At 46.9% G+C, this 21817-nt stretch overlaps 1 protein-coding gene across 1 annotated transcript; it reads right to left on the bottom strand.

The window, feature by feature from the left end:
* Positions 1 to 4470: 4470 nt before the first annotated feature.
* LOC107077008 (uncharacterized) lies at positions 4471 to 11062 on the bottom strand. Its single transcript, XM_015344063.2, has 4 exons — positions 10799 to 11062; positions 8492 to 8596; positions 7256 to 7396; positions 4471 to 5805 (listed from the first exon to the last, which is right to left on the bottom strand). Exons 1-4 carry the CDS (start codon positions 11054 to 11056, stop codon positions 5629 to 5631), a joined length of 681 nt encoding a protein of 226 aa, XP_015199549.2. The 5' UTR covers positions 11057 to 11062; the 3' UTR covers positions 4471 to 5628.
* Between the last annotated feature and the right edge of the window lie 10755 nt (positions 11063 to 21817).

The following is a 21817-nucleotide window of genomic DNA, read 5'->3' as shown; positions in this document are numbered from 1 at the left end:
ATCAGGGCACTGTACAGGACAAGTCTTCAGGCTTATAGATCCTATGATCCTGTACGATTCATGAAAATAGTGTAACGGAACGGCCGACATACAGGTTGTACGATCTGGTTGCAGTACACCACCCTCCCCTGCGCATAACAGGGATGCTGGGGTTAAAGAAAGTGAGCCAGTGCAGCGAGGCACGAACAAGGGTGGGAGCGGCGAGGGCACAAGCCCTAGAACCCGAATCCGTTACAATAACAAAAGGACAGACAATGGACTACGGCTATTTCGAAGTCACAAATGTGAGATATAAAGTCGGAATTCTGAGTTGCTAAGTCGCAATTCTGAGATACTAAGTCGGAATTCTGACTTACTAAGTCGCAATTCTGAGATACTAAGTCGGAATTCTGACTTACTAAGTCGCAATTCTGAGATACTAAGTCGCAATTCTGAGATACTAAGTCGGAATTCTGAGATAGCATAGCGCGTTTTTTTTTTCCTCCCTGGCGGAAACGGGCTTCCATAGGTACAAATCCCCTTTGGTGTAGCTGTCAAAACATTGAGACAATGTCCTGGAGTTTCAAAAGCCCTGGGGGAAATTATCTGTTATAACGAACAAATAAACCTGGGTTGTGCAACACAATATTGGGAAAGAGAATGAATAGCGTTTAGTCACGTTTGCGTCCCTCTGAGCACATTCCAGTGATCTAATGCGAATTTTCATCGGCGACCGCCGTGCGCAGCCGAGCGTCACAGACACGAGTGGTTCGCATCCACCAGATGTACACTCCGCCCTCCCAATCCACAGACTTCCCCGCCAACGCCAGATACAGACACGCGTGCCTCCTGCTACCTGCGCTGTAATCGCTGTACGTGAAGAGAGTTGAATACAATGTACCTAAACTGCTTCTGAAGAACAGTCCAGTATTTAACAAGCCTCGTTTTTAATCAGTCAATAGATGTATGTGCGCTTTTCCAATCTCTCGCATTATTAAGCACACATTTACTAGCAAAAGCATGGATTTTAACACGACACTGTTGTAACAGCCTAATGCTAGGATGAAGACATAAAAATCAAACCACTGGGAAATATCGTCTTTATTTATTTAAATAACTAGCGCATCATCCCTATTCATTCAGACTATATATATCCATATATGCTCCATTTCTGTAATCCAAAGGGTTGTTTGTGTGCCTATTCTTACCTGTATATCGCCATAGTAGACACTGCAGTGTAGTTTTAACAAGTTTAAAATCCAAATATACTTTTTTTTAATATGTAAAACTCTTACATAAATATTGCCTTGTTGTAACGTCTCTTTGAAGCCGTATTTACCTGATGCAAACCAGGGGATAAATATTCTGAGTACTGTTTGTCCATAGTTTAGAAATTCCAAAAATCCAATAGAACAATAATTCCGCTCTGAGGAAGTCGTCATGACGTCATGATAGTAAAGCGAACGAGTGACGTATTGAAAACTCCCATCGAAAACAATACTAAAATATAATTTGTCATACATTTTAATTATTATAATGGCACGTTATTTTATGCACAAAAGGAAGTAGTCTGGGAAGAGACCTATGTTTGAGCATTTTAAAATGGATGTAAAGGAATATCTACAGACTATTTCACAATGTAAAAATATGAAAGCGGTGCGGACGTTATCTTTATTTTGTTAAAACTGTTTTCATAATTTCAATAATTTTGTAATACGTACCCCTGACGATGTTTTTGTCTTGAAATGTTATATGTACTCTTGCTTGTATTGTATTTTTTGTTATTGTTTATGCATAAATTAAAAAAAAACGTGATGAAAACTCAAGTTCCTGTTTGCCGGGAGGACACCGGACAGCACGAGTGATGGTGTTGGAGGCTACGCCGGGGTCCGTCAAACTGAGGGATTTTTAGCTTCAGCTTCGGGGAAAGTAACAGTTCTGCTTACCACTGACCCCCCAGGAAAGAAAAAAAAACACAATAATAATAATAAATGAAATTAAGGAAGCATTTTTTTATCACTGATGTGACTAATCCTGAGCTATTACCAAAAGAATGCTTCCGCCTAGGTTTGAAATAGCGCTGAATTAAACGCGGAATGTTTGATGACACCGACCTGCTATGGTTTCCTCTTCTGTGCATAGATGAGGTCTGTGTTTGTTTACTGTGTGGCTATCTGGGCCTGTCAGATATGGATATGTATAGGGCCTATTTTAAACCCTGGGGCCATCATTTCTGGGCATTTTCCAAAACGTAGGTCTGTATAGTTTATATCATATAGTAGTTCAGGTGGGTAGCTGCGTCAGCATGCGCAGGCTGTAAAGGAACAAGTAATAGGTTGATTCCATGCTGAAAAGAGAAGAGAGAAAACACAACGTTTCGGCCGTGGAGCCTTCTCAGGGCAGTAAGCAAAGGTAATGTAGCAGGAGAACAAAAGCTGGGAGAGAGGAGGAGCGAGGGGCAGGAGCAGGGGACAGAAAGAGAGGCCAATCAAGAGGTGTGAAGTCAGGGTAGGTGAAGCGAGGTGTGAAATGAAACCTACAATGAATAGAGAGAATTTAGAAGAAAAGTAGTCTGTCGTTGAGAGAAGGGGAAGGTGTGATCCTAGCTGCAGAATAGCTTTAGTTTCTGTAGTCTTTCTGATGTATGAGTTCGGAAAACTGTCTTTGAGAACACAGACAGAGAGATTAGTATGATCATGGTCATCAGAAGTGAAATGAGAAACAATGGGCTTGGAGAGATCTTTAATCTTCACAGCCCTACCATGTTCTCTGAAGCGGTCTCCGAATCTCCTTCCTGTTTCTCCAATGTAGATGGCTGGGCATTTACTGCAAGAGATACAGTAAATAAGGTTGCTGGAGGTACAAGATGCTGTCTGGGTGATCCGGACTTGTCCTGAGGGGCCTTGAATGAGTGTGGTGTTGGATGTGTACTTGCAGGTGATACAGTGAGCTCTGTTGCAAGGGAAAGTGCCTGGTGTGGATGGGTGCTGAGGGCGGTCAAGGGAGCTGTGAACAAGGAGGTTACGCAGATTAGGTGGTCGGCGATATGAGATGATGGGGCGGTCAGAAAAGAGGGCCCCAATGGAGGGATCATCCTGTAGAATAGGAAAGTTGTCGTTAATAGTCCTGGCGATAGGAAGTGTGCTGGGGTGGTAGGGAAGCACCAAAGGAATGCGGTTGTTACAGCGGGAGTTCCTGATTGGGTTGATGGTCCGAGGGCTGTTTTTGGCTTGGGCAAGGGCCCTGTCAGTCACACTGCTGGGGTATCCCCTGTTGATGAAAAAGGAGTACATTTTGAGGGCTTGGTTCTGGAAATCGGTGTCATCGCTGCATAATCGTCGTAGCTGAAGGAACTGTGAAAAAGGGAGAGCTTTTAGTGTGTTTGGGGTGAAACGAGCTATACAGGAGATAGCTGTGTGAATCCATGGGTTTGTAATAGACCGAAGTAGAGAGTCGGGGGTAGTTGATGGAGAAGTTGATGTCTAGAAATGGAAGAGTAGTGGAAGATATGTTAACCGTATATTTGAGGGACGGGTGGAAGTTGGTGAAATGATGCAGCAAGTGCTTAAACTGGTCGTTAGAGCATGTGGCGTCACCTACGCAGTCATCAATGTATCGCTTGTAGAGGTCAGGGACATAGCCAGTGTAGGAAGCATAGAAGCGTTCTTCTACCCAGCCGACAGAAATATTGGCATAGCTGGGTCCCATTCTGGTGCCCATGGTGACTCCACTAACCTGTTGGTAAAAAAGGTTATTGAATGAGAATGCGTTCAGTGTGAGAACCAATTCTGCAAGGCGTACCAGGGTGTGGGTGGGTGGATCAAGCACTGTGCGTTTGTCCAGCGTGTGCTTGAGGGCTGTAAGGCCGTCATCATGGGGAATGACAGTGTACAGAGATGTGATGTCCATGGTAAAAATGTAGCATTCGTGGCCCTGAAATTGAAAATCATTAAAAAGTTGGAGCGCGTGGTTGGTGTCTTTGATGTATGAGAGAGAAAGCTAACAGGGCAGCGTGATGGTGCAGTGGTTAACATTGCTGCCTCTCAGCACTGGAGCTCTGGGTTCAATTCCAGAGCTGGGATGCTGTCCGTATGGAGTTTGTATGTTCTCCCTGTAGTCATCAGGTACTCTGATGTTCTTCCACAGTCCACAGACATGCTGGCAGGTTAGTTAGCTTCTGGGAACATTGCCCTGGTGTGAGTGTGTGTCTGCCCTGTGATGGACTGGTGTCCTTCCCAGGGTGTATCCTGCCATATTCCCCTCAATTAGAAAATGGATGAATAGTATAAGGATAATCTGATTTAGGCCTTTCTCATGTTTTGTCCAGCTACCTGAGGCCCAGCTCTTTCTTTTGCTCTGTCCTGTGAGATTCTTGATGATATTCCTTTGTCAATCAAGATGAAAATCATTCACAAAAGACAAGACGCTCACCCAATAGTTTTCATTTTCAGAAGCTGTTTTATTTATGTTTTCCATATAAATATGCTTAGGCTGTAATATAAATAAATATTTTCTAGAAATCACTGAATAAATACATTGTAGAAAATGAACATGCCATATATGCTGTATGGTAACCACAAAAATAACATAATAAATAGACCAATAAATATGCACTTTAATAAATAAATAGAATAGCCCACATATATTTTATAAAAAACCTCAAACCCTATAGCTGTATAATGTGACCCCCAGCAAAGCAAACACGTAGGAATTGGGAAAACAATGTAAAAAGGATTATTGTATTCAGAAATACTAACATTACCTCCAGAGATTAAATGTCTGCAGGAAAAAACTAACTTACAGTATAACCTCCTTAACTCAGAGGTTTAATTTTTTTGGCATATGAAAGGTGTTAATTAAGTTTACAATGTGTTTTGCAGGCTGGGTAAATGTTACAAGTCCATGTGCAGGGTAGCTCTCCAGATAGCTGTAACATCCTTTGCTATAAGCAAGTCTTATCACCAGCAGTTACTGTCCTATTTATTGCTGCTAATAAATAAATAAATAAGTTAATGACTGTTATTTTTTTAAATAAAAGGAAGACTAATCTGACTGAAAGCTTTACGAAATGGCAAAAAAATGTGCATTGGTAATATACACTATTACTTTTATGCACTATAGTTGACTGCCCTGTGTTATAGATTACTATTCTGCACTTTTACTCACAGTGATGCACTATAGTTTACTATTCTGCACTATTATCCACTGTTCTGTACTATAGTTTACCATTCTGCACTATTACTCACTGTGATGCACTATAATTTAAAGTTCTGTAATATAGTTTACTATTCTGCACTATTATCCACTGTTCTTAACTATAGTTTACTATTCAGCACTATTACTCACTATGATGCACTATAGTTTACTGTTCTGTACTATAGGTCACAATTCTGCACTATTACTCACAGTGATGCACTATAGTTTACTATGCTCTACTAGGCCATTTTGCTACAAGCAGTACTTGCCAAGAGTAAACTGCAATGGTGCGACTCCCCGCCTATGGATTGTAATGTCCAGACAGACTGCACTTTGTAAACTGCAGTCCTGACAATAACAACACTGTTGGGCAGCAGGTTTCGGGGGAAGCTGGAGCTGCTCAGCTCCTCCTGGGGGGTGTAATACTGAACTCGTCTGTCTTTGCCGGCGGTTTTAGCTGGGGGGACAGCTGTCCTGAGAGCCGGCGTCGTGCGTGGCGGGGTCGCCGGGGCTGAAGACGCGCGCTGCGATGGTGGAGAAGGACAGCAGACGTTCCACACTGTACTGCTGCAGCTGCCAGAACATCCACCTGCTCTCCTGCCCCAGCAGGCTCCCACTGGAGACCGGCTTCTGCAAAAACAGATCAGACAGCAGGTTAGGAGCCTCACGCTCTTTCTGTTGGGCTAGAGACCCCTTTTTACCCTACAGCCTTCCAACAGGCCCCCTGCCCCTGCTCTGCCGAGACTTGCAATATTATTATTAGGCAGTAATAATTATAGCCATAAAAACATTTAAATACTGATACAATATATGAAACCCGGACTTCACTTCTGCTTTTTCTGAAGACCTTTGCTTGGTTTCTGATTGTCTTCTCTTCCACAACACAGGAGAAACAACCCTTTGATTGTGTCCTTTTTGAGTGTGTGTGTGTGGGGGGGGTATAATAACACAACAGTCATGTAGAAGACGCAGTCAAAAGGATTTACAGACTATCAGTGAGATCAGATACCAGAGCTCTGTTGAAATAAGCAATTTTGTAATAAGGCTGGGAATTTTTCATATCGCCTCCTGTCTGATTTCCAGAAGTGAGCCAGAAGCAGTAAAGTGATCACAAAAACCCACACTAACTGCCAAATCTGCTCGGATACGTAAGGACTGCCAAAATGGTGCATCATTCCAGTTCCCAGCAGGTCCGGTTGAGCTTATTAAGGTCATTTTCTGCTCACCGAGTACGTGAAGGAATGAAAACCCAGCGACACTGCAGCCCCCAGGACTGGAGTTGTGCACCACTAGGCTGACTACATCTACTGTGCGCTCTGACATTAGGAAGTTACTTATAATTTCAAATGTTTAGACAAGGAACTGCACTATCAGGGCTCTCATGTAAATATGCACATTCACTAGTGGAGGGGGTCTCCAGGTCTGGTCCTGGAGAACCCCAGTCAAGCCTTAAAATCATCCATTTCTAAAGGTCTGAGACCGTTTAAATACGAACAATTAGACAGGTGATGTTCAATTAAGTAACACCAATCACAATAATATCCTCTGTTTCTGAAAAGCCTGTGTTTGTTTCATTGAAAGAATACTTTCTTAATTGATTGATTGTTTAAACATTCCTGCTTTTTAAGTAACAGGTGACCTTTGAGAGCAACTTAATCTGGGAGACCCCTGCTCTAGGCATAAAGCAAGCCACAGTGAGTCTGGATTTCCTGTGAGAAACAAACTCCTACCCAGTGTTATATACAGTAGGATTCCTGGTTGTACACTGTACAGAGTGGTGACAGACACTAGTAGTGGGCAGTGACAGAGGATCCTGTCCTGTAGCAATCTGTGTTCCCAGTGAGCTATCTTTTCATCCAGAGAGGCTGTGCAGATGGAGATTCATAGCTGTCTTTGTGTGCAACTGTTAGGTGCAGGCTGAAATTGATCAAGAGCCTATATTCTATATGCATCACCCTGCTACTTCACTGGGCTTGCAGTGTACTGAACCCCAGCTGAAACTCTCTTAATCATAACCAACCCACAGACTGCAGCAGCCTTTGCCATTGTGTGAGCAGTGCAGCCTACTGGGTTTACTCACCCCAAGTAGTCCAAGGAGGTGTTCTATCACTGTGGTCACCTGCTGAGCCAACTCTTTCCAAGGGGAGTCCTTGAACAGGTCACGATCCCCAAAGAGCCTGGAGTAGTTCTGGAGAGCGCCGGCGATCTTGCTCAGACAGGGCTGCAAGAGAGGGGCTGGTCAGTGGGGCCGGACCGAGGTCAGCCGAGAGTGACCTGTGCGACCGTGAGGTGCCCCCCAAGAAGGGATGGGCGTCTCTGTTTCCTACATTCACGGTGACAGCCGCAGCGGCTGTTTTTATTGACAAAATCCACAGCAGATTTATGAGAAGCTCTTACACCTGATTGCACAATGACCTAGTTTATACAGTGTCAGCACGTCCTGTGTAATGGCACATAGCCAGGTTTCTGATTACCTAAGCTGTGTGAGGTCAGTGCGCCTTTAACTCCACATGATTTCAGATGAATGAGACGAACCAGCAGGCACTTATAAATAAGAAATAATAATAAACTTTATTTTATATAGCACCTATATAGAAGGTGGATTCTCAAAGCGCTTTACAGCATGACAACAACAATAAATAAAAAGAATACACAAGATAAAACACACTTACAATACACAGAGGAGAGCGTGGATGGTGGTACTAAGTGTAGTAGGAGAAGAGGGGTAAAGAGTTGAACCAGTTGAGTAAAGGCTCTTCTAAACGAGAAGGTTTTGAGTATGGATTTGAAGGAGTTTAGAGAAGGTGACTCTGATATCCTTGGGGAGAGAGTTCCAGAGCTTGGGGGCATAACAGGAGAAGGCCCTGCCACCCATAGAGTGTAGACGGGCTTGGGGGAAAGTTAGGAGAACCAGAATTAGATGAGCAAAGGTTGCGAGGTGGGGAGTAGGGCGATAATAGTTCAGACAGGTACTGAGGTGCCAAGCCATGCAGAGCCTTATAGGTGAGCACGAGGATTTTAAAGTCCACACGGAATTTGAGAGGAAGCCAGTGCAGGGACTCCAGGATAGGAGTAATGTGATCACTTGCACCAGACCTGGTGCTAAAACAATAAAGAAACCCAAAAGCGCTTTCCAGCAGATCCTCAACTCACCAGACAGCCATGCAGGAGCTGGGGCTGAACTTTAAACCCGGGTCAAAGCAGAGGAGCCCAGTATAAAGAAACAGCAGACGGCCGCAGCCCAGGCTTGGAACCCGACTCCGGTGCATATTAGCACATGTGCCAGAAAAGTGCCAGGGGGTTTCGGTACACTTACCTCGGGATCAGACTTCAGGCTCAGCGGGTCGCATCTGTCTGCGCTCTCCACCAACAGGACACCGCCCTTGACATCCTGATGACTGAGCCGGGACTTGTCAGGGAGCTGGGAAAGACAAGGGCACATGGTGAAGCAGAAAAGTGTTGGGAATATCGGAGCCATGGAGCACGCTGACCCAGGGAGCTGTCTGTCATCCCTGCCAGGCTGGAGAGGGGAGCCCTCTTTATAAAACTGCAGATTCCACAGTGAATTCAGTCCCACACAGTTAGATCTAAAAACCCATTTTTACACCAGGTTAAGTCAGCACGGGACGATTAATCTCACAGTGGCCACTCGGCTGTGCACCCATGAGGTGTAATATCAGCTTTAAAACTGTTTCCAGCTACAATCAGCACATGAACCAGTAACACAACATGACCAGCTCTGCTGATGTCACACTGTATTAAAACAAGTTGGCCGTCGCCCGTCCTCCATGTTGGACAGATGTCTGTGGGGCTGGTGGGTAATGTATAGCAAAGCGCAGTGAAACCAACAGATATGTGCAGGATAGAACAGCGACAAAGCAAATTCCGTGAGTAAACACAGTAAAAAGTAGAAAAACGGCATAAGTCCGGTGAAAATGTATCGTTTGCGGATCTACTAGATGATAAGCTGAAGCTAACCTCTATTGTGCGTAAATTTGAACATTTAGCTACAAGAGGCTCATTTCATTTAGGCGGGTATCCCAAACTACCAGCCATTCTCGTTAGAAAACGTTGCGCCTGAAGCGTCGGTTTTAATGCGCTGTGTTAGATATGCGGAACGTCACTTCCTAAAAGCAGCAGAACGCCGTTTCTTTCGCCTTGACCGGAGCTGTACCAAAGCCCGTGATGGCAGGGAGCGCTATCTCAAGCTCAGGAGTGGGAGTGGGGTCCACACCTCCGTGTAAGGGGTAGAATGTGAAGGAATCCCGGGACCTACAGTACTCGCGCTCCCGACTTCCAGTTTTGCGTCGGCTGGCGCCCTGCGCCGGACCCCGGAGCGAAACCGTGAGAATCGCAAAGCAGAACTGAGCACTGGAGAGCGCGAGCAATTCCATTCCTCGACAGAGCCCGTCCAGAATCGGAGCTCAACCACGTGTTGCCGTCGGGGGTAAACACGGACGTCCAAGAATCTGCATCTGCAAAATCTACATCGGAGCGCCTGCACATCAGGAGCGGAGAAGAGCTGTTCAACGGCTCTGATGTAGTCAGACGCGAGCTTCGGGTTGAAGTGGTTTCAACCGCTTATTCGAAGTATAACATCTAGTCGGTGCTGAGAGGGGGAACTGTACCTTGGCGTAGCGGTAAGCGCCACAGTCTCCAGTTTTCGGCTTCTGGGTGCGATTCTAGACTATGGCTCCATAAGTGAGGAGTTTGTTGAGGTTTCTCTGGGCACTCCGGTTTCCTCCTAACGTCCGCGGACTGTGCTGGCTGCCTTCATCGCCCCTTCTCGGTTCGCTGCGCCCGCGACTGCGTCCCGTCTGAGGTGCCACCCTGACCGGTGCTCCGAGCCTCCTGGATTCGTTCAGGATCGCCGCGGCTGCCGGCAGGAGTCGGCTTCCTTCTGACGAGGGGGGTGGCGCGGGCGATCGCACAACGAGCCCGAACGGGGCGAAGACAAGCGGGGCTCGAAACCCTAGGCGGTTGAACTTAAGGGCGTAGGGAGTTTGTCGTTCGTCGCTTGTGACAGGTCTTGCTCTTTGTAAGTACTGTAAATGACCTAGGAGGTGATCTGAAAACGCAAGCTAGAGGTGCAGTTAACGATACTCAAAAACCTCTCGTCGCCTGTTATTTCTACGCTGTTTAATTACGATTTTTTAAGTGTACTGCGAATTATTGTTCGGCACTTATTCCTTAATTATACAGTACGTTGTTTATTTGTTACCGAATAACGGTCTCTGTATACAACGTTCAATGTAAAAAAAACTCCAGTGAAAATAAGGAGACAGCCCCACATTTCCAGGGAAAGTCTTTGGTGTATGAAGGTTTTATGTCAAACGCGTGTTTGCAAGCTTTTTGTACAGGACCCTGATGCTTTGAATGCTCTGTATCCGTTAGATTTACACGTAGCTCGTGTTTAACAGCTAAGACCAGAACCGTGTGCACGAATTTGTTCAGCCGTTCAGCTTTCCATGTTTTAACCGGATTAATGTTTTCTTACGCGATTAGGTTGCCACAGAATTTCGGAAACCCCGGTGTCTGTCAGTTTTAAATCAGCTAAAACGAACGGTTCCTTGTGTACCGCCACCACGACAGTGACATTAAGGATAAGAAGGCTGGTGCTTACCATTTTGGCCATCTGTCTCGCCAGCCCGTTCAGCTCCACAGAATATGTCTTGAACTTGTCCCATTCCTTAATGGAGTCCCCGCGCCCTTCTCCGAGCCCTGTCAAGCCCAGGACGAGGCAGACCAGCAGAGCTGCGCCAGCTCCGGACGGTGAGGGCATCGCGACTGTTCTCCGCTTTGTGACTCTTCTGGTTCCGCTACACCTGAGCTTGGCGAGGGAGGCGGCGCAGCAGAGATTGATGTCGTCCCGAAGGTGCATAGCCCGAATTTATAGGGCTTGCAGTAGCAGGGTGACTCACGATGAGGTACACGCCAGGAGTTTCCCCGCGCCGAGCCCGACAGGTGTGCTGCGAAGCGGCGGGGCGGCGCTGCTGGAGATAAAAAAAAAGTTTCATTTTCTCTGTCGCCGTGTCTCACAAGTATTTCAAGCTCCTTAAAGAAAAATTAAAGACTTTTCGAGGCAGGGGGAAAAATGCGAGCCTTTCGAGCATACGGTAACTGTAGGCCAGTGGTTATTGCATTATTCGTCGTTATTAAGATTGGATTGACATTTTTATAACCCAAGAGATTAAAAAATAATTGTAATACGACACGTACACCCCTAATCCCAACACACTAATTTGGTGGATTCGATACCCGGTAAAGATTAATAAGGTTTAAGCGCAATTTTGTTTCTAACTGCAGCAATATTAGCGACAGGTCTACAGTATATACAATACATTCGTCTTTTATTGTGTTTAAAAACTAGGGGGTCACGGATTAGGGGGCATTCCCGGAGATGATGATTATTGAGTACAGAACTGTGACAAGGATTCATTTACTGCCTTTCACCGCAAATAGGACATTCTGTGGCTAATGGGTCGCCTCGACTGTTGCCATGGCTCAAAGCCAGGGTGACGAATGGCGAAGACCGACGAAGCTGGGGAAGGAGACATGCGATCCCATCGTGACAACACACTCGACGGGAAGCTGGGCGGTGGTGCCCTGGCTCAGGGCTCTCGCGTCGCTCGGTTCCCGCAAGGAAACCGGCAGCCGCCAGCGACCATTTTCCTCATCACTTCCGCCGCCTGAAAGACTGGAATTAGAGCGTCTGGTGAGATCAAGACGACGAAATGGTCTTGATGGTGATTATGGTGAAATACCGATTGACTATCTAGGTGCGCTATGTCATACAGTACAAGTGGCCCGGTCATTAAGGAAACATAAGTTTAGCTATTGCGATTCTGTAACAGGATTTCTAAAATCTGAACTCAATAAACTATGGGAAATGGTAAAATGGTACTTTGTTTTAGGCGAGGGGGTGTTTAAAAACAATTCTCCAGACTCCGGGCCTCAAATAAGTCAATAATCAATCTTGAGGAAACGGCTCGAATATCTTGGTATTGAAACTGAAACACAACTGTGGAAAACGTGTACCTCGACATTGAGGTTAAACTCTCATCTATTATTGGTGTCACGACACAATAATGTGTACATTTAAGCACCATAACTGGAGTTTTTATTTTCATATATAGGATTAAACTACATCTTTTTCATTGGGATCTGAGCATTATTAAACAAAAAGTGGTTCTATTTTCACTTACATAGGCAATGTATTAGTGTTTTTTTGCAACACTATTTTGAAAATATTCACCAAGGTGCCGTTTCATTATAGCAAGACGGTTAGCAATTCGGTTTATGCAGCTTCAACACGAAGTGCCCGAGCTGTCCTTGACCAGACGACAATTCTCACAACAAACAACAGGGGGCAGTGATCTCATGTACCGTCCATGTCTTTTCGACAAACAGAAGCATGAATTGAACTTTGCCGAATGACACAGATACAACTTTGGACGTAACAGGGAAAATAGTGGGTTTACTTGAATTTCCAGTCACCTTTGAAGCTTTGAAATACATTTAAAAAAGTTGCTTCCCTTATCTAACATGGCGACACACAGCGACACACAGTGACACAGCCACAGCGACGCCCTGTACATTAACTACTGAGCCGGCTTGCCTGTGCGCCTTTAATTTTACTCAACGGTCCGCAGTAGCAGAAGCGCCCCAGAAATTGGAAGTTTTTCTTATTTACACCCCACTGTGTAAAGGTCTTAAGACGGAGGCTGCTTCCACACCGCGAGCCCCCAGCCGGCCCGCGTGACGAGGGCTCGGGGCTGATCCGCGGTGCGCGAGTCGAGCGGATACACCGACAGCTTCGCCTGAGGAGGAGACCCGCCCTGACCACTCCTGCCGGTACAGCCGGCTTAGGCTCTTTCAGCTCGGCGCCAGCCCTCAGTCCCAGCCCTGGCTCATGGTTGAAATAAACTCTGGGCCCACAGGAGCTGGACGCCTGCTCACACCCCGGGTGAGGACGCCCGTGGGCCCCGAAACAGCAGCTGCCAGCCCTGCAGACATGTCTCCCCGGCAGCGTGGGAACAAACGTCCCCAAAATGGAGAACAACCCCCGTTGTTATCTTTTTATTGTATGGTGTAGGTGGACCTTTTGGTTCAGAAAGTCTGAAACTACTTGTTTTGGGTCCATTTTCACCCTTTGTGGGGTTTCATCTGAATGTGTGTAGAGGCTGTATGTGTTTATGTTTGTGAGTGTGTAGAGACTGTGTATGTATAGGATGTGTGTATTTATATGTGTGTATTGGGGGCTGTGTGTGTGTGTGTAGAGGCTGTATGTGTTTATATGTGTGTGAGTGTGTAGAGACTGTGTATGTATAGGATGTGTGTATTTATATGTGTGTGTGGCTATGTGTGTAGAAGTTGTGTGTGGCTTGGGCTATGTGTGTGGAGAGTGTTTGTGTATGTAGGGGGTTGTGTGTGTAGAGGCTGTGTGTGTATCCCTGTTCACCTCAAGGCTTTGGTGTAGAGGCTGTGTGTGTGGAGGGTGTTTGTGTGTGTAGGGGACCATGTGTGTAGAGGTTGTGTGTGGAGGCTGTGTGTGTAGAGGTTGTGTGTGGAGGCTGTGTGTGTATCCATGTTCGCCTCCAGGTTGTGTGTGTAGAGGTTGTGTGTGGAGGCTGTTCACCTCCAGGCTGTGTGTGTAGAGGTTGTGTTCACCTCCAGGCTGTGTGTGTAGAGGTTGTTTGTGGAGGCTGTGTGTGTAGAGGTTGTGTGTGGAGGCTGTGTGTGTGGAGGTTGTGTGTGGAGGCTGTGTGTGTATCCCTGTTCAGCTCCAGGCTGTGTGTGTAGAGGTTGTGTGTGTGGAGGTTGTGTGTGGAGGCTGTGTGTGTAGAGGTTGTGTGTGGAGGCTGTGTGTGTATCCCTGTTCACCTCCAGGCTGTGTGTGTAGAGGTTGTGTGTGTATCCCTGTTCACCTCCAGGCTGTGTGTGTAGAGGTTGTGTGTGTGGAGGTTGTGTGTGTATCCCTGTTCACCTCCAGGCTGTGTGTGTAGAGGTTGTGTGTGTGGAGGTTGTGTGTGTATCCCTGTTCACCTCCAGGCTGTGTGTGTAGAGGTTGTGTGTGGAGGCTGTGTGTGTAGAGGTTGTGTGTGTGGAGGTTGTGTGTGTATCCCTGTTCACCTCCAGGCTGTGTGTGTAGAGGTTGTGTGTTGAGGCTGTGTGTGTAGAGGTTGTGTGTGGAGGCTGTGTGTGTAGAGGTTGTGTGTGTGGAGGCTGTGTGTGTATCCCTGTTCAGCTCCAGGCTGTGTGTGTAGAGGTTGTGTGTGTGGAGGTTGTGTGTGGAGGCTGTGTGTGTAGAGGTTGTGTGTGGAGGCTGTGTGTGTATCCCTGTTCACCTCCAGGCTGTGTGTGTAGAGGTTGTGTGTGTATCCCTGTTCACCTCCAGGTTGTGTGTGTAGAGGTTGTGTGTGGAGGCTGTTCACCTCCAGGCTGTGTGTGTAGAGGTTGTGTTCACCTCCAGGCTGTGTGTGTAGAGGTTGTGTGTGGAGGCTGTGTGTGTGGAGGTTGTGTGTGGAGGCTGTGTGTGTATCCCTGTTCACCTCCAGGCTGTGTGTGTAGAGGTTGTGTGTGTATCCCTGTTCACCTCCAGGCTGTGTGTGTAGAGGTTGTGTGTGTAGGCTGTGTGTGTAGAGGTTTCGTGTGTGGAGGTTGTGTGTGTATCCCTGTTCACCTCCAGGCTGTGTGTGTAGAGGTTGTGTGTGGAGGCTGTGTGTGTATCCATGTTCGCCTCCAGGTTGTGTGTGTAGAGGTTGTGTGTGGAGGCTGTTCACCTCCAGGCTGTGTGTGTAGAGGTTGTGTTCACCTCCAGGCTGTGTGTGTAGAGGTTGTTTGTGGAGGCTGTGTGTGTAGAGGTTGTGTGTGGAGGCTGTGTGTGTGGAGGTTGTGTGTGGAGGCTGTGTGTGTATCCCTGTTCACCTCCAGGCTGTGTGTGTAGAGGTTGTGTGTGTATCCCTGTTCACCTCCAGGCTGTGTGTGTAGAGGTTGTGTGTGTGGAGGTTGTGTGTGTATCCCTGTTCACCTCCAGGCTGTGTGTGTAGAGGTTGTGTGTGGAGGCTGTGTGTGTAGAGGTTGTGTGTTGAGGCTGTGTGTGTAGAGGTTGTGTGTGTGGAGGTTGTGTGTGTATCCCTGTTCACCTCCAGGCTGTGTGTGTAGAGGTTGTGTGTGGAGGCTGTGTGTGTAGAGGTTGTGTGTGGAGGCTGTGTGTGGAGGTTGTGTGTGTATCCCTGTTCACCTCCAGGCTGTGTGTGTAGAGGTTGTGTGTGTGGAGGTTGTGTGTGTATCCCTGTTCACCTCCAGGCTGTGTGTGTAGAGGTTGTGTGTGGAGGCTGTGTGTGTAGAGGTTGTGTGTGGAGGTTGTGTGTGTATCCCTGTTCACCTCCAGGCTGTGTGTGTAGAGGTTGTGTGTGGAGGCTGTGTGTGTAGAGGTTGTGTGGAGGCTGTGTGTGTAGAGGTTGTGTGTGGAGGCTGTGTGTGTGGAGGTTGTGTGTGGAGGCTGTGTGTGTATCCCTGTTCACCTCCAGGCTGTGTGTGTAGAGGTTGTGTGTGTATCCCTGTTCACCTCCAGGCTGTGTGTGTAGAGGTTGTGTGTGGAGGCTGTGTGTGTAGAGGTTGTGTGTGTGGAGGTTGTGTGTGTATCCCTGTTCACCTCCAGGCTGTGTGTGTAGAGGTTGTGTGGAGGCTGTGTGTGTAGAGGTTGTGTGTGTATCCCTGTTCACCTCCAGGCTGTGTGTGTAGAGGTTGTGTGGAGGCTGTGTGTGTAGAGGTTGTGTGTGTGGAGGTTGTGTGTGTATCCCTGTTCACCTCCAGGCTGTGTGTGTAGAGGTTGTGTGTGGAGGTTGTGTGTGTAGAGGTTGTGTGTGTGGAGGTTGTGTGTGTATCCCTGTTCACCTCCAGGCTGTGTGTGTAGAGGTTGTGTGTGGAGGCTGTGTGTGTAGAGGTTGTGTGTGTGGAGGCTGTGTGTGTATCCCTGTGCACATGTAGCCGCGATGTGTAAGGTTCCCTAGCATTCATTCCTTCCCAATTCAGGGACTAAAGTGGTGGTGGGGGAGGATCACTAAAACCGAGAAATTTAGTAATGAAAAAGAACCTAAATCTTAACCTGAAAACGAGAACTGAGTCAGGTATTCAAAGTATTCTGCAAGGGGCCTTTGTCGCGAGGGAATTCGGTGGGGATATCTCCGCCGAGTCGGCACCCCAGCCACCGCCGAGCACACCGCTGCTGCAGCTGCTTTCCCCCTGTGGGAGTCGGACTTCTCTTTCATGTGGCGTTTTCGATCGCTTTCATATTCAAACGAGGTGGCTTTGTTCATTGTGTTCGTGCCCGTAAGTCAAGCCACAGCTGACTCATCGCTACGGCGCTAGCAGGCTGCTGGCATGAACGACGGGTGTCCGAGTGAATGAAGCCAGCTCACAGGGAATCCACTCCTCCAGCTGCTGTTTGGCTTTTTTTTTGGGGTCCTAGTGCCCCAGTATAGTGACGGGGACGCCGTACTGTAAACAGGCGCCGTCCTTCCGGTGAGACGTAAAACCGAGGTCCTGACTCTCCGTGGTCATTTAAAATCTCAGGGCGTAGGGGTGTAACCCCGGTGTCCTGGCCACATTTCCCCCCTGATCTTTACCAGTCATGCCAACCATGGCCTCCTAATAATCCCAATTTGTTAATTGGCTTCATCACTCTGCTCTCCTCCCCACTGAGAGCTGGCTGGCACATCATCCAGGTGAGGCTGCACACTGGTGGTGGTGGAGGGGAGTCCCCATCACCTGTAAAGGGTGTCAAGTGGAGTGTCCAGAAAAGCACTGTATAAATGTAAGGAATTCTTGTTGCTGTGAGGCCTGAATTCCTCTGTGAAGAAGCCAGGAATCCCACATGCACTGACGTAAGCTCCCACTTTGATGTGTGTCCCAGCAGTATATTTGTATGTAACCTTCGCCATGTTGTCCGTCATGTTTTTAGCCTTTCATCCTGTGGTCGTACAGTTTTGGGAAAACACCAAATATAAACACCAAATATAACACTTTATATAACATTCAGGGGTGTGACCAGGAACCCAGAAGACTGATGCTCATGGCATGGGCGCAGAAGCAATGCCGGAAAATCTTACATGTCTGCTGTTTCTAGGAGTGTTAAACCAGGAGAGCTCCCTACAAGGAGATAAACTTTGTTTCCAGCAAATTGAGGCCAATTGCAGTAGTACCTGAGTAACAAGCATGAAAAGGCACGATCATTTTAAATCTGAGGGACTTCATTAAATGTGCACTTGTTGGTTGAATTCTTACTGTGCCTGTACAATTGCACTCATACTGCCCTTAATCAAGTGATACATCATTGCACAGTTTATGGCCAAAGGTTTTAGGTAAAGGTGCAAATTTGCAGCCAGGTCTAGTGCTGATTGCTGGAGTTTACAGTAGCAAGCCCAATTCCCCACAACCTCAATTGAACCCATTGCTTGTAACCTATGAACTATAAAGACTTCATTATTTTCTGTATGGCTGTGAGGCACTCCTGCCCCAGCCAGTAGGGGTTGTTCTCACCATTGTACCAATGGCTTGGCCACCGTGCTGGAGCATGGAGCTCTTACTGAAACTGCTCGATCTTTTGGATCCTTCAAGGAACTGCTGGGGCAAAAGAAACACCCTGATGGGCGAACACCCCTCCTCCAGTGTGGGGCTTTCAGACATTTTTAGGATCACATGCATGTTCTGAGGATCACACGTGTGTTTTTAAGATCACACTCATGTTTTTAAGATCATGCTCATGTTTTTAGGATTATGCTCAAGTTTTTAGGATCACACTCATGTTTTTAGGATCATGCTCATGTTTTTAGGATCATGCTCAAGTTTTTAGGACCATACTCATGTTTTTAGGATCATGCTCAAGTTTTTAGGATCACTCTCATGTTTTTAGGATCACACACCTTTCTTTAGGATTACGTGCTATTTTGGGATCAAAGTCATGTTTTTAAGATCACACTCATGTTTCTAGGATCACACTCGTGTCTTTATTGCTGGGCAGCATTAAGCAGGAGTGAGAGCTGGTGAGATGGGGAGCAACAGACCTTAGCTAAAAAAATACCCGTGAGAAAATCACATCAGTGGCATATATACCAAACTTTCCCGCTGGGAAAACCTTGTCTTCTCATGGATGGTTTCATTCATTTCAGAAATAGTAAGTCAATAAATGAATATATAGCCTCTATGTGTATATCTTTAAGCAATGCATTTAATTGAGATCACGCAAATGCAAAATAGATAAAAATAAAATAGAATTTTAAAAATAAAAATAAATTACTGTTCAGCTTGCTTTGATTCTCCTTTAACCTCAACACAGCTCAACACATATGGGCTTTTGGTGAAATTGTATGTGAGAACACACTCCACACTGTCCTTCATGACTTCTTTTGTTAATGAGATTAGTTCATGTGTCACACACTGATTTTTCTCTCCTTCTGAAGTTCAGAAGGTGTTTAATTCTTTATGGCAAGAATACCAGATCTTTCCTTTCCCAGGCGTGTGATATGTCACTCTGCATACCAGGCATTTTCATTTACTTGAGGTCACACCCCCGCAGGCTGGAGGAACCTCTAGAAGTCGTTTTCTGATCGTGTAATTAGGAGACTAATTAAAAGAGAAGCTCTTGTTGCCCCTGTGGATCAGAGTCAACAGTAAATGGAAACAGCTGGACTTGACTGGGACAATCCCCTTCATTAGTATTGGCATGCCGGCTTCATTCAAAATAAACCAGTTTCTGTCTCTCTCCACCCTTTGATCTGAAACTACCAGCTCAGCTGGCTGCGTCTTCGCTCGGGGGCTACGCTGTGTGTATGTGTCTGAGCTGCCTGCTACTCCTTCTCATGCTGCAGGGCTCTCCAGGTCCTGTGTAGGAGAGTTGGGCTGCACTGCAGAGGTGATGCAGAGTAGGAGACTCTGGCAGACTCAAGCCCACCTAACAGAGGTGGTACTGTAGTGTCACACCAGCTCAGTGTGGATATCAAACACAAGCAAGGTTACAAGTGAATGGAGGGCAATCAGTCCCAACTTACTTGTTTAATAATACTTGGCACAGTGGAGTGGGAGTAGGCACTAGTGCCTCAGAGCTCCAAGGTCCTGATTTCAAGTCCTGCATGGGACACCTGTCTGTGTGGAGTGTGCGTGTCCTCTGTGTGTGCATGCTCCTGGTGCTGGTCCTCTTCTCAAGACATGCCAGTTATAATTAATAATAATAATTGCTTACACTTATATAGCGCTTTTCTGGACACTCCACTCAAAGCGCTTTACAGGTAATGGGGACTCTCCTCCACCACCACCAGTGTGTAGCTGGATGATGTGACGGCAGCCATAGTGCTCCAGTACCTCACCACACACCAGATCTCAGGTGGGAGGAGAACAGACTGATGAAGCCAATTCATAGATGGGGACAATATCAGGAGGCCATGATCAGTAAAGACACCGGACACCAGGGGTTAAGTTCACTTTTTTGTGTCAGAGGGGATTGTCTATGTGATTTCATACCCGGAGAGCGTGTTTTCCTGTACCAGCTATGGGACCGTAGAAAATTCAGAACCAAACAAGCCTGATGGGCTGAATGATGACCGTTTTGATGTTGGGAGCAAGGAACTCCACGAGTGCATCCGGTAGAGACTGCTCCTGCCGCTTGCCTGGGGAGCTGGCTCTGGACAAGCGCGTTCACCGCTCGAGCTGAGCGCCACCAGTGCGCTTTCAGGAGACGCAGAGGTGGCCCTGTGGCTCTTACACCGCCGTACGTGTGGCTGTTGAACAAGCGCTCCAGAAATCGTGGGGGTTTTTGTTTCTCGCCGTCCAGCTACGAGAAGTGAAGTTCGCCAAATGCAGAACTGCTGAGCTTGTGGTCGGCCTGAGCAGCAGCAGCTCCAGGATGGAGCCCTCAAGCAGCGCTCGCCGTTCGCGCCTGCTTCAGAGACCACCCTGGAGAAATCCCGTCACTGATAGCAGCAAGCTGATGACGACCTCTTAGCACACCGTTTGACTCCCCCCTGTGCTCACATGATAACAGAGCCCCCTTCAATTCCCCTTCTGAAAGTTGGACAAATATTTATGTGGTTGAGCGGCGCTTAGCAATGTAGGGAAGTAGCAACAGACGTGACGTCACCTGTGTGTGGTGGACTTAACTCAAACTCCACTGACATTAGGTGAGAAAATTCGCAGAGCGTTAGTTTGGAGCAGCTTGGCTGCGGTCCATGTGGCGCTGTGGACTCCCCTTGAACTTCTCTTTTGGCCAAGCTTGCTGTCTGAATGTACTGATCTGCAGCTTACTGGTCATCGCTTTGACTCTTAAAAATTGTTTATGTTGACCACTAACATCAAGAGTGGCTTGGAAAGGTCTGAGCTTGGCCATCAGGCTGACAGTAAAGACTGCTGCTGTTGCTCGTAGCCTGTGCCGATCGTGCTCAGTGTCTCCCAGTATTCCTAGATCATTGCGGTCCTATTTTACACTGTGTCCTTTGCATTTATAGTAGACAATGGATGTTCGCATCCAGCCTTTAGGGTGTTGTAGAATTTTCAGACGGTCTCAGCTTGTGTTCTGAAATTTCCCTTTGGTCCAGTTTACCAGCCTCTGCAACTCTGATGAAAGCATGACGCAGGAGTTTCTGGATTTTCAGAGCTGATAGTGTCAACGCATTCCCTAAGCTGTGGTCTGCAGGAACCTGGAGTTTTCCATTTTTGCTTCGTTCCAGCTGAATCCTCTGAGTCTTAATCTGGGAATGGGGCAGCCCCAGTCTCCAAGTCCACCTCTGGTCATAGTTCTGTCATTGAGCTCCGTGTGAGGATATGGACTCACATCAGCTCTCGTTGCTTTACTGAGCTTAATCAGTTGCCTACTGTAGCCAATTGTTGCCTAAAAGTACTACTAGAAAGTTCTTCCAGGACTGGAGCTGCCATTCCATTGTTATTTTGTTCCACCTGTTGAACAGTTAGGAGATCTCAAGAACACGCAAAAACGTGAAGATGTCTTTGTGTTGTAGGAGATAAAAAAACAATCATGCAGGTCAAACTGAACAAGTTGGCAGTCTATAATAATAACAATAAAAATAATAATAATTGCTTACACTTATATAGTGCTTTTCTGGACACTCCACTCAAAGCGGTTTACAGGTAATGAGGACTCCCCTCCACCACCACCAATGATGATGTGATGGCAGCCATAGTGCGCCAGAACGCTCACCACACACCAGCTCTCAGTGGGGAGGAGAACAGAGTGATGAAGTCGGTTCATAGATGGGGATTATTAGGAGGCCGTGATTGGTACGGGCCAATGGGAAATTTGGCCAGGACGTGTGCCTTGAAAGGTGGAGAAGCCTGTGATTGGGCTGTTTGAGTGCACACAGCACAGAAGGGCGTAACAGCACTGTCTCCAGCTCCCTGTTCTGCCATTAGAGTCCAAATATTAGGAACCTGGGCCCAGTGAGCCCCAATCCAGTTACTCAAACTTTTATTTAAGATCACCCCGTTGATTAAAGATTAGGAACTGCTCCTTGATGTTTGAAGGGTAGCCAATACAATTAAGTTAGCAAGTCTCCTGTTTAATTGGTCACAGATCATGAACACATCCTCATAGGCTTTGACAATGGCAACCACAGTCTTTTTCACAACAGAT

The sequence above is a fragment of the Lepisosteus oculatus genome, chromosome 1 (assembly GCF_040954835.1).
Source record: "Lepisosteus oculatus isolate fLepOcu1 chromosome 1, fLepOcu1.hap2, whole genome shotgun sequence".
Classification (NCBI taxonomy): Eukaryota; Metazoa; Chordata; class Actinopteri; order Semionotiformes; family Lepisosteidae; genus Lepisosteus; species Lepisosteus oculatus.
This window is presented reverse-complemented; position numbering and strand designations above follow the sequence as displayed.